We start from the raw sequence: 17,113 nt of genomic DNA, 5'->3' as shown, positions 1-17,113 counted from the left end.
TGGCAAATAAAACTGGAGAAAGTTTAAGAGCCCTGGCCAAAGAAATAGGGACGATCCAACAGGTGACCCTCCAAAACCATCAGACATTGGACATAGTGCTGGCGGCCAAAGGAGGGACCCGTGCTCTCACTGGAAAACAATATTGTGTGTTTATATACCTGATGATACCAATGAGGTAATAGATCACGCTAGCCACTTAGAACAAATTGCATATCTTCTCCATGAATAGACGAGTTCTTTATGGAAGTGGCTAAGTAACCTTGTTCAATTTCTCTGGCATAGGAAACTGGTTGTTTCAGAGAGTCCTGACTATCCTGTTTGGAATCCTAATAATTTTTGTATGTTTTCAGTTAGTCTCCTGTTGTATCCAAAATTGTGTAAGGCATGCCACCCAGGTAACTGCCCCAAAACAGAGTGCTAATATGATGATTTTGAATATTGCTGTTGAACAAAGAGATAAAGAACGGTTAATATGTGGAACTCAGTAAAATGTTGGTCATAGCGTAGCTTGACCAAAAGGAGGGATTGTGAAAGTAGAATGAATTATATTGTAAAAATAAGAATGGATTAAAGAAATGCTGTGTGTACCTTTAAGCAAAAGAGCTGAATTGCTGCAATCCAGGTGTCAGGAATGCAGACATTAAGGTAAAACAATTGCTCCAGTTAAGGGCGATTGGTGAAGTGTTAGCCTTAGATCGATATGAGTTAGTAAGGAAGTAGGATATGCATGCCGTGCCCCAGGTAAATTTTACAGTTTTGCTCTCTTTGTCCCTTTGTTTAGTTCCCGCCCTTTTATCTGTATAAATAAGATAATGTGAGCACCATGCAAGACACAAACTATCTGGGTGTTATTAGCAGAGCGCTGTGCTAATAAAACAGAGTGGTCTGACAAACTGTGAGTCCTGAGTTTAACTTTGACAGTGTTGATCAGACTAAGCCCATTCACCCTTATCGCCTGCCATTCTATGATGTCATTTGGACAAGACAGCCCTTCTCTAACATAAGATGCCATTCCATATGGTTTGTGACAGCACAGCATGGAACAGGAAGTTGCATATTGGTGGTTGAGCGCGTCTGCTAAAGCAAGATTATGTGTGCTTCAACGTTTGTAGTTAGGAAACAGAGGATATCCCTTTTAGCTACCAATATCCCCTCGATACTGAAATGCAGCATCTTGAGAACCTGCCCCAATGGCTGGGTTTGCAGTGCTGTCTCTAAAAGGGGCCCCATTGGAGGATGGCTGTTTTGGGCTGATTGTTGCTTAGAATGGGAGCTTGTGTTCCATAGATTCTTCAGGTGAGCTGCCATGACTACTAAGCATGTGGTGAATTCTCTTGGTGCAGTGATATGCATCCAACGAGGTGGGTATTCACGCACAAAAGCTCATGCTCCAATACATCTGTTAATCTATCAGGTGCCACAGGACTTTTTGCTGCTTTTACAGATCCAGGCTAACATGGCTACTCCTCTGATACTTGGTGCAGTTGAAATTCTGAGTTGCAGAACTTTGTACTGATATCTAAAAACCAAAAGGGGTTATGTACAAGGAATGGAAGGCGGGGCATGGTGCTGAGGAAGCATACATTGGAAGAGGGCAAGCATGTAGAATCATAGAATATCAGGGTTGGAAGGGACCTCAGGAGATCATGTAGTCCCACCTGCTGCTCAAAGCAGGACTGATCCCCAGACAGATTTTTGCCCAAATAGCCTCCTCAAGGATTGAACTCACAACCGTGGGTTGAGCAGGCTAATGCTCAAACCACTGAGCTATCCCTCCCCAGGCCTAAAACTCAGGAAAGCCAAGGCAAAGAATGAGTCCCAACTGGCAAGACATGTTAGCAACAACAGGAAGGGGGTTCTACAAATGTCAGAAAAGAAAAAAGAAAAAAAAAAAAAAAAAAAAGAGAGATCAGGGATGGTGAGGGTCTGCTGCTCAATGGAGAAGGTGAGCTAGTAACAGAAGATGATAGGAAGGCAGAGCTGCCCAATGCTGACTTTGCTTCAGTCTTCTCACAAAAAAATAACGTGACTGGATGATTAGTGAAGTTACCACAAACAATAAAGGGAACAGATTCAGACTGGGAGAAGAAAAGAAAACATCAGAGATCTTCTAATCAATTTGAATGAATTCAAGAAAGCAAGGCCTGATGCTATTCATCCCAGAGTGCTAAAGGAATTAGCTGGAGAAATCTCAGAGCCACTGGCAATAATATTTACAAACTCATGGATAACAGAAGACTGGAAAAGGGCTAGTGTAGTGCCCATCTTTAAAAAAGGAGGAACTGGGGAACTATAGACCAGTCAGCCTGACTTCAATACATGGGAGGCTACTAGAGCAATTTGTAAATACCTGGAGGATGGAGGGGTGATCACTCGCATCCAGCATGGATTCACTAAGAGCAAATTATTCCAAACCAGCTTGATTTCCTTCTTTGCCAAACCAGCTTGATTTCCTTCTTTGCCAGAGTAACTGGTTTGGTGGATACGGGGAAATGCTGTGGACATAATATACCTGGACTTCAGCAAGGCTTTTGACACAGTCCCACATGACACTCTCATAAATAAGCTGGAAAAATGCAGGCAATACAACACGGGGCTCGAGAGCCAAAATTTCCTACTGCATTATAGGTGAAACCATGTTATATTGAAGTTGCTTGGATACTACTAGACAGATCTAAGCACCTTGTGTAGTGACCTGCATGTGTTGCAGACCCTACCCTCTCACCTTTAACTTTGTATGCTCAACTTTGCATACTTTAAATATTAAAGTTATTAATAGTCAGCAAATAGCTACGCCCCATCTGACCCTCACCTACTTCCCGCCCCCTGACTGACCCCTCAGAATCCCCAATCCATACAACCCCCCCCCCGTCCCTACTCATCCCCAGGAATCCCACGCTGAGCCATGCTCAGCACCGGGAGGGGCGCTAGGATCTAGGGACCCAGCGTACTGAAGCACTCACACTTGCTTGACCACATCAGGTGGGGCGATCTCTGTGGGGGCGGGGCAGGGGTTTAGTTTAGTGCTCATCCAATCAATAATGTGAACTATTCCTCTCCCTCGGCTCTGGTATTCCCAGCACTATTGCTTAGTTGTTTATCAGAAGGGGAATTTCCCGGACTCCCAAGAAACACACTCCCATCTCCCTTACATCCAAGAGGAGTGATAAGGCACCTGCAAAACACACTTAACCTACTCCAGCAGGAGTCTCTCCTGGGTAAGAGTTTCAGGCACACATACCCATAGGTGGCAGGTTATATGGGCTCAAGGTGCCCAGGGTCCAGGAATAGTCAGGGCCTGGTGCCCTGCTCCAGCAATATTTGGAGCTGGGTCTCTCCCCTGGCCCCCACAGGTCTCCCCCCACAGCCCTGCCCGGAGCAGGTCCTGGCCTCAGCCTTCCACCCCTCCCCCTGTGTCCCCCTGTCATAAACAGATAGTTAAAGGTTAATAGAACAGAAGTACTTCATGTCTCTTTTGCCTGTAAAGAGTTAACAAGATCAGTGAGCCTGGCTGTCACCTGACCAGAGGACCAATCAGGGGACAGGATACTTTCAAATCTTGAGGAAGGGAAGTTTGTGTGTGTGTGCTGTTAGTGTTTGGTTGTTGGTCTCTCTGGGTTCTGAGAGTGACCAGATGTGCAACCAGGTTTCTCTCCAATCTCCCTGTTACAGGCTCTTATATGTCCAGAATAGTGAGTACTAGGTAGATAAGGCGAGTTAGGCTTATGTTTGTTTTATTTGCAAATGTGTATTTGGCTGGGAGGAGTTCAAATGTGTACTTGTCTACTTAGGCTGGGAGGGTATTGCCAGTGTCTATAGCCAGTGTCTATAGCTGAAAGACCCTGTAACATATTCCATCTTAAATTTACGATAATTAAAGAAAAAGACAGTAAAAATTAAAAGCTTTTCTTGTTTAAGAACTTGATTTTTTTATTCTGGTGAGACCCCAGGGGATTGGGTCTGGATGCACCAGGGAATTGGTGGGGAGAAAGGAGGGGGGGGAGAGAGGTTAATTTTCTCTCTCTGTTAGGATTACTGTCTCTCTCAGGGAGAGTCTGGGAGGGGGAGAGAGGGGAGGGGATTTTTCCTCTCTGTTTTAAGATTAAAGGAGTTTGAATCACAGTGATCTTCCAGGGTAACCCAGGGAGGGGAAGTCTGAAGAAGCAACGGTGAGGGAAAGGGTTTACTTCCCTTGTGTTAAGATCCAGAGGGTCTGGGTCTTGGGGGTCCCCGGGCAAGGTTTTGGGGGGACCAGAGTGTACCAGGCACTGGAATTCCTGGTTGGTGGCAGCGCTACAAGTACTACGCTGGTAACTGAGCTTAGAGGAATTCATGCTGGTACCCCATCTTTTGGACGCTAAGGTTCAGAGTGGGGAATTATACCATGACACCCCCCCTCTGCCACATCCTTACCTGCTCGCAGATCGGCTCCTGGCAGAACTGCTGTCTGCTGCCCCAGGGTCCTAGTGCCTGCCATCCACTAACGGCAAGGCAGACTGCCCTTACCCTGAGCCTCTCCAATGCCCCAAAGCCTCATCCTCAGCCCCAACCCTCATCCCCCTGATCCACTGCCCCAGCCAGAGCCCTCATCCCCAGCTCCGAGCCCCCCCAGCATCATGAACCCCTCATCCCTCAGCCCCCTCATTCCCCTGCAGCCTGAGCCTCTGCCCCAGCGTGCACCAACGCACCCCTTCCTACACCCCCACCCGAGCCTGCACCCAAACTCCATCCCAAAGCCTGCAGCCCTCACCCCCTCCTGCACACCCACCCCGTGCCCCAGCCCGGAGCCTGCACCCAGCACCCAAACTCCTTCCCGAAGCCTGCACCCCAATCCCCAGCCCAGGACCTGCACCCCAGACCTCCCCCCTGAAACCCCACCCAGAGCCTTAGGTAGGTGGAGGCAGAGATGGGGCAGGGGCAAGTTCTGGACACCACCAAAATTTCTACAGACTTGCCTCCCGTGTACATACCAATCTGTTACATGCAGGTGAAGAGGCAAAAGCGTTGTCCAGCAGCCTTTTCTGAGGCATATCATATTGTATGGACATCAATCTCAAGACAAATACATTCTGTTCAGGCTGCCTTACCATATACTGTCAGCAAAGCTACCTCACCTGTATGAGGATGATGTATGCATATGTCTTCTCTAATCAAAGTACCTTAGATGCCTCTAAATCAGTATCCCCAATGAAATCAACTCCATAAAAAACATGGATTAGTAATGTTGCCTCATTCTCAGGACTGTGAACGTCACATTGTGCTGCTGTTGATGCAGTAACAACTTTTGCAATAAAAGAGCTGTCCTTTGCTTGTGTTTGACAGCTAAAGTTTTCCTCATTTGCAAGGACTCAGCCCCTACTTACCCCTTCTCACAGCTGGCAGGTGTGGGTGACAGAATCTTAGATTATTAGGGTTGGAAGAGACCTCAGGAAGTCATCTAGTCCAATCTCCTGCTCAAAGCAGGAGATCTCAGCCAGGGTTTTGTCAAGCCTGACCTTAAAAGCCTCGAAGCATGGAGATTCCACCACCTCCCTAGAAGCACTGGAATGGGTTATCACCACCCTCCTCATTAAATAGTTTTTCCTAATATCTAACCTAGGCCTCCCCCACTGCAGCTTGAGACCACTGCTCCTTGTTCTGTCATCTGCCACCTCTGAGAACTCCTAGCTCCCTCTTCTTTGGAGCCCCTCTTCAGGTAGTCTAAGGCTGCTATCAAATCCCCCCTCATTCTGCAGACTAAATAACCCCAGTTCCCTCAGCCTCTCCTTGTAAGTCATGTGCCCCAGCCCCCTAATCATTTTCATTGCCCTTCACTGGACTGTCTCCAATATGTCCACATCCCTTCTGTAGTGGGACAACCAAACTGGACACAATACTCCAGGTGTGGCCTCACCAGTGTTGCATAAAAGGGAATAATCACTTCTCTCGATCTCCTGGCAATGTTCCTACTAATACAGCCCAATATGCTGTTAGTCTTCTTGGCAAGAAGGGCACATTGCTGACTCCTATCCAGCTTCTTGTCCATGGTAATCTCCAGGTCTTTTTCTACAGAACTGCTGCTCAGACAGTCAGTCCCCAGCCTGTAGCAGCACATGGGAGTCTTCCTTCTTAAGTGCAGCACTCTGCACTTCTTGTTGAGCCTCACCACATTTCTTTTGGCCCAATCCTCCAATTTGTCTAGGTCACTCTAGACCCTATCCCTACCCTCCAGCGTATCTGCCTCTCCCCACAGCTTCATGTCATCTGCAAACTTCCTGAGGGTGCAATTAATCCCATCATCCAGATTATTAATAAAGACGTTGAATTAAACTTGCACCAGGATCGACCCCTGAGACACTCTGCTTGATACCAGCTGCCAACTAGACATCAAGCCATTGTCTGCTACCTGCTGAACCTGACAATCTAACCAGCTTTCTATCCATGTTATACTCCATTCATCCAATCCATACTTTAACTTGCTGGCAAGAATACCGTGAGAGACTGTATCAAAAGTTTTGCTAAAGTCAAGATCTCACATCCACTGCTTTCCCCATATCCACAGAGTCAGTTAATTCATCATAGAAGGCAATCAGGTTGGTCAGACATGAACTGCCCTTGGTGAATCCATGTTGACTGTTCCTGATCACCTTCCTCTCCAAGTGCTTCAAAATAGATTCCTTGAATACCTGCTCCATGATTTTGCAGGGGACTGAAATCAAGCTGACCGGTCTGTAGTTCCCTGGATTCTCTTTTCTTAAAAATATGGAAAAAGGCAAATATAGTACCCAAATCACCTGAGACCTCCCCTGCTCGCCACAAATTTTAAAAGATAATGGCCAATGGCTCTGCAATCACATCAGCCAACTCCTTCAATACACTAAGGATCTAATGCATCCAAGGGTGCTAAGTTAGTAAAATAAATCAATATATGCAAGGCTAAGTAACTTACCTTGTTCTGTCTGTTACTTGAAACCACTTAAACCCTATGTTTTATACTTAATAAAAATCACTTCTTTAATTCAGGGATTTGGAGCAATCCAATTTTTTAATTGCTCTGCTCCATCTCTGCTCTGGCACCAATAGCGACTGCTCCAGCTCCGCTCCGTGACTCAAATTAAATTTTGAACTAAATTAAAAACTGCATAGTGTAATTTTAAAACATTTATATTCTGACTTAAATATCAATGATACAAACAAGAATTCATTCTGTAAAAAATATTGCAGCAAGTCATCTTTCATAGCCTGCTGCAAATCATTTACAATTAACATTAAAGCCAAAAAAACAGTTGCTCTACACTAGCTTGAGTTGTTGGCATGCTCGAAACAATTCTACAGGCAGCCTGAATGCGGCGTGGGCAGCTGTGAATGGCCTTAAAAAAAAAAAAAACAACAACAACACACCACACAACACACACCAGACTTTTAGCCTACAATAGACTCCATCACCTCACGATCTTCCCAAAAGTTTCTCTCGAATAATGCTTCATTACAATTATGAATTGCAGAAACTTGCCGCTGTCTTTGAGAAGGAATTGGATGAACAAAGTCATCTTCTGAAGAATTGATGCTTGAATTATATCCATTTTCCTGTGATGGCTAAAGACGTCTCAGGGATGGATGCTCAAACAAGTACACAGTGGAGACAATAGTTTGAGACCAGCTTGCTATTTCTGAAGGATGTGAACTTTCTGAAACCACAAACTCGATTGTTGAGGACTCCTTTTGTTGTGTTTTGTTTTCTTCAACCTCTTTCGAAGAGTTCAAATGTAGCAATAGATTGTTCTGAGTCGAGCAACAAGGAGCCCTTCCTTTGCCTTTGGTATTTCCCTTGGAGGTAAGAAGAACTCGATAGCGGGGGCTCAACATAAACTCCCGTAAGGAAATATTGTCAAAAAGCTTCTGTGTTTCTGCATGGAGGACAGAATTCCTTCTACGAGTTGTCCACCATTTTCTTGCAATAATTGTGACAGTTTTCACGCATTCTTCATTAAAAATCCTGGGGTTACCATTGACAGCTTGAAGATTCACAGCTGTTTGGTTTTGCTGAGAGGTCTCACAGATTCTTCACTTCATCCCATTCAGCTTTTGTTAACTTGAGTTCTCTTGTTCCAGCAGCAGCCGCCACTTGTTCACCATAAGACTGAACCAAGAAGCTGACCACTTAGCTTCATCATTGCAAATGTTGAACCGCAGGAAGTCACAGTATCCAATGGCTGAGTTACCCCATGTAGATCAAGCAGAACACTTCAAATACTTGGGGTTTGTAGTTTGAGAACCACTTTTCAAATCTGTGCTAGAAATTTCTTTGCATGTGTTTTGTTCAGTGCATGCCAGATTGCCAACTGAAGAGTGTTAATACTACACCTCATCAGTTGAGCTTATGAGTCGTCCTCATGACACCATGTTGGAAGTATGAGGCTAGGGTCATTAACCCATTGTGCAGCAGCATCCATGGTGAGTTTGATTTCATCCATTCCTTCAGTTCCTTCATCAAGCAAAATAGCTTCAGTTCTGTCCACATCCCTGTTCTCAGCAGCAGAAATGGTTTCATTGTCCTTGCTGAAATTTGATGGCACGTCGTGTTTGCTGCATTGTTAATGCACATGCTCAGCACTTGCATTTCACTGATCCCAAATTTTTCTAAAAATAGCTTTTGACTCTTCACATATGAAGAATTGTGATGCCCTTCAATGTCGATTATGTCCAAGGTTTTTACCACCACTTTATTCTTTTCCTTCTTTGTAGTACTGAGCATTGATTGCAAGGAAATTTGTTTCCTCAGGTTGCTGCATCCATTTTCAGGTAGCACAATTTTTGCTCCAAAGCTTTGAGTTCTTCGTGACCAGACTCAGCTGTGCCGATAACTAAATGACAAACCACATCATGCCCTGTCATAATGCCAAGCTGCCGACCCATTTCACCTGCAATTTTTTGGAATCCTTTGTTCTTTAGCCTGAAGGTAATGAGCAGTGTTGAACTCAAGCAAACCATTTCCACCAGCCCTTCATGGAAAATATTAGCATCCATAGTGACTGTAACCTTTGAGGACTTCAAATGAGTCAAGTTTTGTTTCCTCAATTTTGGGTTTCTTTTCAGATGAACCTCTGCAAAAAAAAAAAAAAAAAAAAAAAATTGTCTCTTCTCCAAGAGTTTTCAAAGAGCCAGATGAACGTTGTTTAGCTGTACCAGCTTTCTGTTTTGCCTCATCTTCTTGGTCCTTTTTTGTAACCAGAACTGCATAGTTTTCAGGATGGTTACATTTTACATGCCATCAAAGGCTGAAACTTTTCACGGCACTTGCTTCACTTGTCTTGAAGCTACATGGTTTGAGCTCGCCATTTACTTCCTTTTCCACCTTGTACATTGGGCTTTTGAGAAAAATCAAATAAGAAATCGGCAAATTTGGGTTTTTCAAATTCAAAAGTAAAGACATTGTTGAGATCAATCATGGGGCGCAGATTTAATTTTTTTGTTGAAGCCAAGGCCAAATCTTCTTGTGCTGCTACTGCATCCAAATGTTTCTTGTTATGAACTTCAAAAAGCAATGAACAAAAGCATAACTTTTTTTTTTTTATAAATGTACCTGCTTGTGATATCTTAACCACTTAAGGTACTCTGAATTTATTTTGGATTTTCTGGACAAAAATCAGAGGGGTAGCCGTGTTTGCTGCTTTTACAGATCCAGACTAAGAATCCTGTGGCACCTTAGAGACTAACAGATGTATTGGAGCATAAGCTTTTGTGGGTGAATACCCACTTCGTCATTCACCCATGAAAGCTCATGCTCCAATTCATCTGTTAGTCTATAAGGTGCCACAGGACTCTGTTGCTGGACAAAAATGATTGCATTTTCTTTTTACACAAATTATTAAAGTATATTTTAACATGTTTCTTGCAGTTTTAAGGAAGTATTTTTAATATACATTTTTATTTATAAATTGCAAGTTAGTTTCTTATGAAATGTTGTGGTAAAAATATTCAAAATATTTTCTAAGCTTTTAATTAATCTCAAAAAAACACTTCAATATAGGTATCAATGAAATTTGGTATGTGCCGTAGCATTAGCACATGCTATCGCTGTTCTACAACATTAATTGTTGGGAAGTAAGGAGGCTACACATTACAAGGTTGGAAATAAACGTTAACGGGAAAGTGGATTTAAATTGCAAGCACAGTCCTTTTAGTAAAGAGCAAGTTTTCAGAAATATGTTTTTATGTGCTCTATCATCTTGTATAATCTATTCAGGCTGATGGAGCAAAGACATATTTCTGAAAATTTGCTCTTTACTAAAAGGACTGCTTGCAATTTGAATCTGCTTTCCTGTTAACATTTATTTCCAACATTCTATCATACAACATCATTCCAAAAAAAATTATGTCAACTACAGCTGTTGTCAACTGGGGGGGGGGGGGGAGGAGAAGGAGAACTGGGCCATTTTTTAAATCTTTGACTATTTAAAACAGATACAACCCTGGAATATGATTTAATGCTAAAACATGCAATTAAATGTTACTCTTAACTTATTCTGTATAATTAACTGTTTCTGAGAAATCTGTTTAAAAATTTTAATCTGTTTAGAATGATACATTTAAACTTGCTTGTATGGTTCCAAAGTTGAAAAATAAGTAAACAGAATAACCGCCAAAAATTAACAGCTTATTATGGAACATAATATTACTGCTCATAGCCAGGGGCAGACAATGACAAGCCCTTCTTGAAATGTGGGGGAAAAAAAAAAGTGACAAGCCACCAGTTCGGGACACCTATGATTTAAATAATTTTGGATAATGTCATATGGTAGCACATATTAACACTAAAATAGACAATTACATTATATTAAAGTGTTTGAGATATCAGAAGTTAACTTATCACCTCTTTAAAGGGACTGTAGCTCCCTTAGGATGAATTTTATGACGTGTTCACAGAAATGTTTTTTCTTAAAATGACCCATGGATTCATGCTCAAAATTGTGTTGGATATTTTCCAGTCACTTTGGATAAATCACAAAAATCACTTCTAATTTATGCAGAAAAGTTTCCTGTATGTGTATATATATATTATATGCCTGCTACATGTGACTTTCAGTAAATTTTAAATTACAAACACTACCAAAAGACCGTTGAACAGATGATATAAAATAAGTCCAGAGCGATATGGACGCATGTACAAATGTACTGTTAACTGGAGCCTGTGTGAGAAGTGAGCTTAAAGGGTTAATCTCTTACAGTATCTTAATATTGCAATAAACAAAAACTTGCAATATACCAATTTTTGATATCTTAAATGTTGCCTTGCGTCACACTTTTCCATAATCGCAACACATCTCGTTGATCAACCCTTACAAAAGTATCAACACATACTAATTCATGCAAGTACGTACTCGCTTAACCTTGGCACAAGGGTGGGAGCAGTCTACAGTGTTCCCCGATGTCTGATAATTATCTAATTCTTTAATAAAACATATTGGCAAACAATTTTGAATCTGTATGTTAAATCTTGATTTTGGCCAAAGTGAGAATAACTGACAGATTACGTAAAGTGGTAAAGTAGATGCTGATATCAATTTTTATACAATCTGAATCTTTTTGGCACCTTTAGAACTTTCTTGCTAAATATAATTCACTTTGGATTGAAAATGAAGGAAAAAAAGCTGGAGCAGTCAAGATTTTCTGTGCTCCAGCTCCGCTTTAGCTCTGGGCAAAAGCCTGCTGCTTCACTGCTCCAAAGCCTTGTTTTTATTAACTAACCCAGATTAAGTGATTAATACCTGGGGGAGCAAACAGCTGTGCCTCTCTGATATAGAGGGCAGACAATTTAAGTTTACCCTGTATAAACTTTATACAGAGTGAAATGGACTTATTTGGGGTTTGGATCCCATTGGGAGCTGGGTGTCTGGGTGCTGGAGACAGAAGTACTTGCTAGACTGGTTTCAGTTAAGTCTGCAGTTTTGGGAGCATGGTTCAGACCCTGGATCTGTGTTGCCAGACATGCCAGTTTGTTACAAAACAAGATAGGGTTCTTAAGTCCCAACTGGGAAAAAAAGAAAAAAAAAAAAAAAAAAGGCTCAGAGATAATCTCAGCACTGTATCAGGTGAGAGTCCCAAGGGGGTCTCTGTGACCAAACCCATCATACCCTACTTGCAGAAAGCTACATACTAGCCGAGTAGGTTGCTGGCCAATATTTGAGATATGGAGAAAAAAGTCTGTTGACCATCAAGATAAAACCACTAACAGTAAAATGTCAAGCCCAACATAAGTCCACTTTCAAAGGGTGGGTTACACACTTACCCAGAAAGGCTGAAAAACTGAGAACCAGTAATTGATTGTTAAAATGTTCCCTTATTCAAAAGATTTAACCTAGGGAAATTAGCACAACATGTGATCAAACGAGTATTACTGGTTATGGACATTCAACTTAACTGTATGTAGGTGGGTTGTTTTTTTTTTTTTTTAAACTAGTGTATAATAAATTGCACATTGATTAAAAACTCCTTACAATCCCAGCTTTATTTCACCTATCTGTTACATTGCCCTTTAAACTAGGGTGAAGGCTTGTTTGAGGTGGTGAAACAAGTTTAAATTGCTCAACAAAAAGAGGTACAACACTGAGTAACATTGGTATCACGTTTTCATAGAACATGAGGATTGGAAGGGACCTCAAGAGGGCATCTAGTCCAACCCCCTGCTCAAAGCAGGACCAATCCCCAACTGATAACTCTCCAGCCCATAACCTCATGTGGGGGTTCAGCTGATGCTCTAATTACCTTAAGTTTGATTTATTTAGATGTGATCTACAGAAAAGTGTAAGAAGCATTTAAACTCTAGAATGAAGAGCTCCTATATGAAACTCCAACAAGAGTTTAGTTGAAAAAGAAAAATATTAAAAATAAGACCATCACTAAAACAGAACAGGAGACTGATTTTTATTTGACTTTTGTAGTATGTCCTCTAACAGAAAACATTCAGATTATGTTGGCTAAAGCATACAGTCTTCAATGCAATGATTACAACGAGAATCATGGGCTGTACATGAAAAAGCCAACCAATAGCAGCTTAATCATCACCTTTAAGTTTCTTGATCTTGTTCTTATGGCGTTCAATTTCTTTCTGCAGCCGCTGTATTTCTTCCTTGTGATGATGGATTTCTTCTTCATGATGTTCCCTCAAAGAGGCCAGCTGTTCCCGCTCCTTCTCCCTGTGCATCACCAATTCAGACAAACCAAGTTATTTGAGAGTTTGAGATAGACAGCCCACTTAAAGGAAGCTAAAGTCAAACACTCCCCCTCCTCCCCCAAGTATTTCCTAGGCACAGAATGGTTTCAAAGTTTAAAGAGCTAATTGGACCACTTTCATTTCAGGACAACTGCAGACAGTGTTTCCATCTAGACAGAAACACAAGTTTCTATAGACTGATTGACACCATTGGACATGAAGGCTAGGGGCTCAGCTACACTGACAATCCCCATCAAGCAGGTATGGCACCCTCCCAGGACAACAATCAGAACTGCTCTGCTGTTAACAGTTACCAAACCTGACCCTATCTAGAAGCAGTGGCTCCAAGAGAAGAGGCTAAAGTTTATCAGCTTTTAGTCCAATTTTATGAAGAGAAATCAGATTGTAATGGGTGAGAGGGTAGGGTCTGCAACACATGCAGGTCACTATATAAGGTGCTTGGATACTACTAGACAGATCTAGCAAAGGACAATCTCAGTTATTGATTTTTGTTAACATCTAGGAGGATTTGATGTCTCAGCTGGGATACTGCAGTGTCTTTCACCTGCCCCTCATCTCATGGTTGCAGCTAGACTCTTCTCTTATTCTTTAATAGATTGCCAATACCTGAGCAAATGCAGCATTTAGCTAGACAGGATTCTCTCAGTTAATCAGCTGTTGAGTTGACAGGACTGTCACTACCTGGGGAATGACTGCCACTGGCTTGCAAAGCCTAGCAGCTGAAGGAACAGAAGCCAGACCCAGGAGACAGAGCCCAAGAGCAGCAAGCATGTGACCTCGTGACACGAGCAGCCCCCCCCCCCCCCCCCGGAAGGTTCAGCTGCTCTGCTAATGTCCCCAGCCAGGGAATCCGGGTGTCTGTCCCAAGGTCCCACAGACAGCGGCAGCGGCGGGGGCGGCCAGGCTGACCCCGGTTTAGTCGGCCCAGGAACAGGTGGGCAGGCGGCAGCAGAGCGAGGAACAGAACCCAGGAGTCCCACGGGCCGGAGGAGACTCACCTGAAGTATCGCTCCTCGTAGGCCGCCTGCCTCTTCCCAAAGGCCCCTCCAGCCTCACGGATCGAGCCGCCGCCGCCGCCGCCCTTCCCAGCGCCGCTCCCCAGCTCGCCCAGCTGCAGAGAGAGACAGACACGTCAGGGAAGCCCCAGGCCCTGCCCGCCTCCCCCGGCGCTTTGGCCCCTCAGCCGCAGGGACACAGGAGCCCCCGGGCCCGGCGGTACCTGGTCGGAGCTCGAGCTCCATCCCCGCTGCTGCATCCCCAAGGCCGCGCGCAGGCCTCCGCGCAGCCCTGCCGCCGCCATCGCCCGCCCGCCTGCCCTTGGAGCGGACTCACTCTGAGGCGCCGCGGCCCAGCCTTACAGCGGCGCGCGCACGGGGCGGGGCCGGGCCGGCCAACCAGCGCCGCGCGCGAGACAGAAGGGGCCGGGCGACGTACCAATCAGTGTCCTGGAGAGTGGGGCGGGGCCGAGAGCCCCGACCCTGGAGGAGCGCGGTTGCGCGCGCAGGCTGGGAGGTTGGGGCTGTGCGGCCTAGGCCCCCCGGCCTGCAGCCTGGTCGCTGGCAGCACTGGGTGTGCTAGGGCGGGCGGCCTGGGCCATGGCTACGTGCAAACGGCCGAGGCGCGGGAGTCCGCGTGTCCCAGCCACGAGCAGTGTCGCAGGCCTGGGCTTGCAGGAGCTGTGTGTGTCCATGCCTGGTGCAGGGCTCCATGGGAGGCCGCGGTCCAGTGCACTCACTGTGCTTTGGGACCTTGTGGCAGTGCAGGGGGTGAAGAAAGGTCCTGCAGGGGTGACTGGGAGCAGCTGCTCAAGTTTTCCTCATACAACTTTTTGCATCCTTTGGCATTAGCCGGGGATCATCGTTTCCATGCCTTTTCAAAAAAATCCCCCCAAACTTGCTTCTCATTGTCCACCATCTCTAATAGAGCATGGGGCCCAAACAGATGTGCACTGTTGTCTTGAGTGGTGCAAATACAGACTGAATGATGCTCCCGTGTTTACAGAGCTCTAAGAAAAATTGCAGCAGTGGTGGGGACATGATTATTTTGTGGAGGAGAGATTGCTACTGTGGGATATAGCAAAAGCCAGTTCAAGGCATAGGCGCTGACTGAGGGTGCTCCAACTCTGGAGCACCCACAGGGAAAAATTGGTGGGTGTTCTGCACCCACTGGCAGCATCTCCCTGCCCCCCCTCCGCGTGAGTGCGCAGCATCCCCGCTCCTCTGCCTACCTCCCAGCGTTTCCCGCCCAGCAACTGCCAAACAGCATGCTTGGGGATGGGGGAGAAGCGGGAACATGATGTGCTCAGCGGAGGAGATGAGGAAGAGGCAGGGCCAGGCAGGGATTTGGGGAAGGAGTTGGAATAGGGGCAGGGAGGGATGGAGTTGGGGTGGGGACTTCGGGGAAGGGGGAATGGTGGGGAAGAGGTGGGGCTGGGGCAGGGCCTCATGGAAGGAGTGGAGTAGGGGTGGGGCTGGGGGCCGAGAGGGGAGTCAAGCACCCACGGCAAAGAGGGGAAGTCAGCGCCTATGTTTCAAGGTTGTTGGTGCTTGTGGAACATGGCTTCTGAGCCATGGAAACAAGTACGGACTGGCAGGGCCGACTCCAGTGTTTTTGCCGCTTCAAGTGGCAAAATAAAATAAAATAAAATAAATGTGATAGGCAGCACTTCGGCAGCAGGTCCACTGCCGCTGCTTCATTCTTTGGCGGGAATTCGGAGGAAGGTTCTTCCGACCAAGAGGGACTGAGAGACCCGCCACCGAATTGCTATCAAACAGCCAGACGTGCCTCCCCTTTCCTTTGGCCACCCTAGGCACCTGCTTGCTGTGCTGGTGCCTGGAGCTGGCCCTGCTAACTGGTGAGATGGCATTGTAATGGAGGCTTGGGAAAACTAGCAATGGCTGCACTTTCAGATGCAACAGGTCACATTCCTGGATCTGTGCACCAAGCTCATCCTGGCTCTTTCAGTGCAGGGACATCAGAAAGAGAGCTGCACTAACAGTGGACAAGTGAGTGGCCATCTCACTCTGTAAACTTGCAACATTGTATTGCTACTAGTCAGTGGGAAATCATTTTGGAGGTGAAAAATCCACAGTGCAGGATTTTATTATACAAGTGTGCGGGGCCACGGTCACAGGATTGTGACTTAGCAAAGTGCAGGGCATAGTGGATAGGCTAGATAATACTTAGGGCACGTCTACACTGGCAAAGTTACAGCACCGGCAGTTACAGAGCGAGGCGCTGCTCAGAGAGTATAGAAGGAAAACTGCTGTTGTGTGTGCACACTGACAGCTGCCTGTGCAATAGCGTGTTCACACTTACGCTATTCAGAGCGGTGCACTCTGGGCAACTATCTCACAGAACACTTCTTTTTCTTTTGCCGCTAAGACTTCTGGGAAGGCGGAGGAGGTCGTGAGGCATCCTGGGTCCAGTCCCAATGCCCGTTGATGCATTGCTTTGCATCCCAGCAATCCCTGTGCTTCTGTCCACATTTGGTGCCATCTTTCAACAGTTTGTGTACTGCGTGCCATGCCTCTTTCAGGCTGCAGGGAGGATCCCAAACTGTTGACCAGAATGCTGCTTGCTCTGACTGACATCTCAGGAGTGGCAGTGGAGTTATTCCTTAAACTACAAAGGCAAGAGGAGTGTGACATTGATCTCGCCATGTGTAGTAGCTATGACACAAGATTGCTTGTGGCATTCACGGAGGTGCTGACCGCAGTGGAACTCTGTGTTTGGGCTTGGAAAACAAACACTGAATGGTGGGATTACATTGTGATGCATGTCTGGGATGACAAGCAGTGGCTGCAGAACTTTTGCATGAGGAAAGCCACATTCATGGGATTGTGTGATGAGCTCACCCCAGCCCTGCGGCACAAGGACACAAGAATGAGAGGTGCCCTG

General features: G+C 45.3%; 1 protein-coding gene across 1 annotated transcript; it reads right to left on the bottom strand.

Moving 5' to 3' along the window:
• Positions 1-12,879: 12,879 nt before the first annotated feature.
• On the bottom strand, positions 12,880-14,550 carry ATP5IF1 (ATP synthase inhibitory factor subunit 1). The gene is made up of 3 exons (XM_030539356.1): positions 14,433-14,550; positions 14,212-14,324; positions 12,880-13,175 (listed from the first exon to the last, which is right to left on the bottom strand). The coding sequence occupies exons 1-3, from the start codon at positions 14,511-14,513 to the stop codon at positions 13,034-13,036; spliced, it is 336 nt and encodes a 111-aa protein (XP_030395216.1). The 5' UTR covers positions 14,514-14,550; the 3' UTR covers positions 12,880-13,033.
• Positions 14,551-17,113: the final 2,563 nt, after the last annotated feature.

Source organism: Gopherus evgoodei, chromosome 20 (assembly GCF_007399415.2).
Source record: "Gopherus evgoodei ecotype Sinaloan lineage chromosome 20, rGopEvg1_v1.p, whole genome shotgun sequence".
Classification (NCBI taxonomy): domain Eukaryota; kingdom Metazoa; phylum Chordata; order Testudines; family Testudinidae; genus Gopherus; species Gopherus evgoodei.
This window is presented reverse-complemented; position numbering and strand designations above follow the sequence as displayed.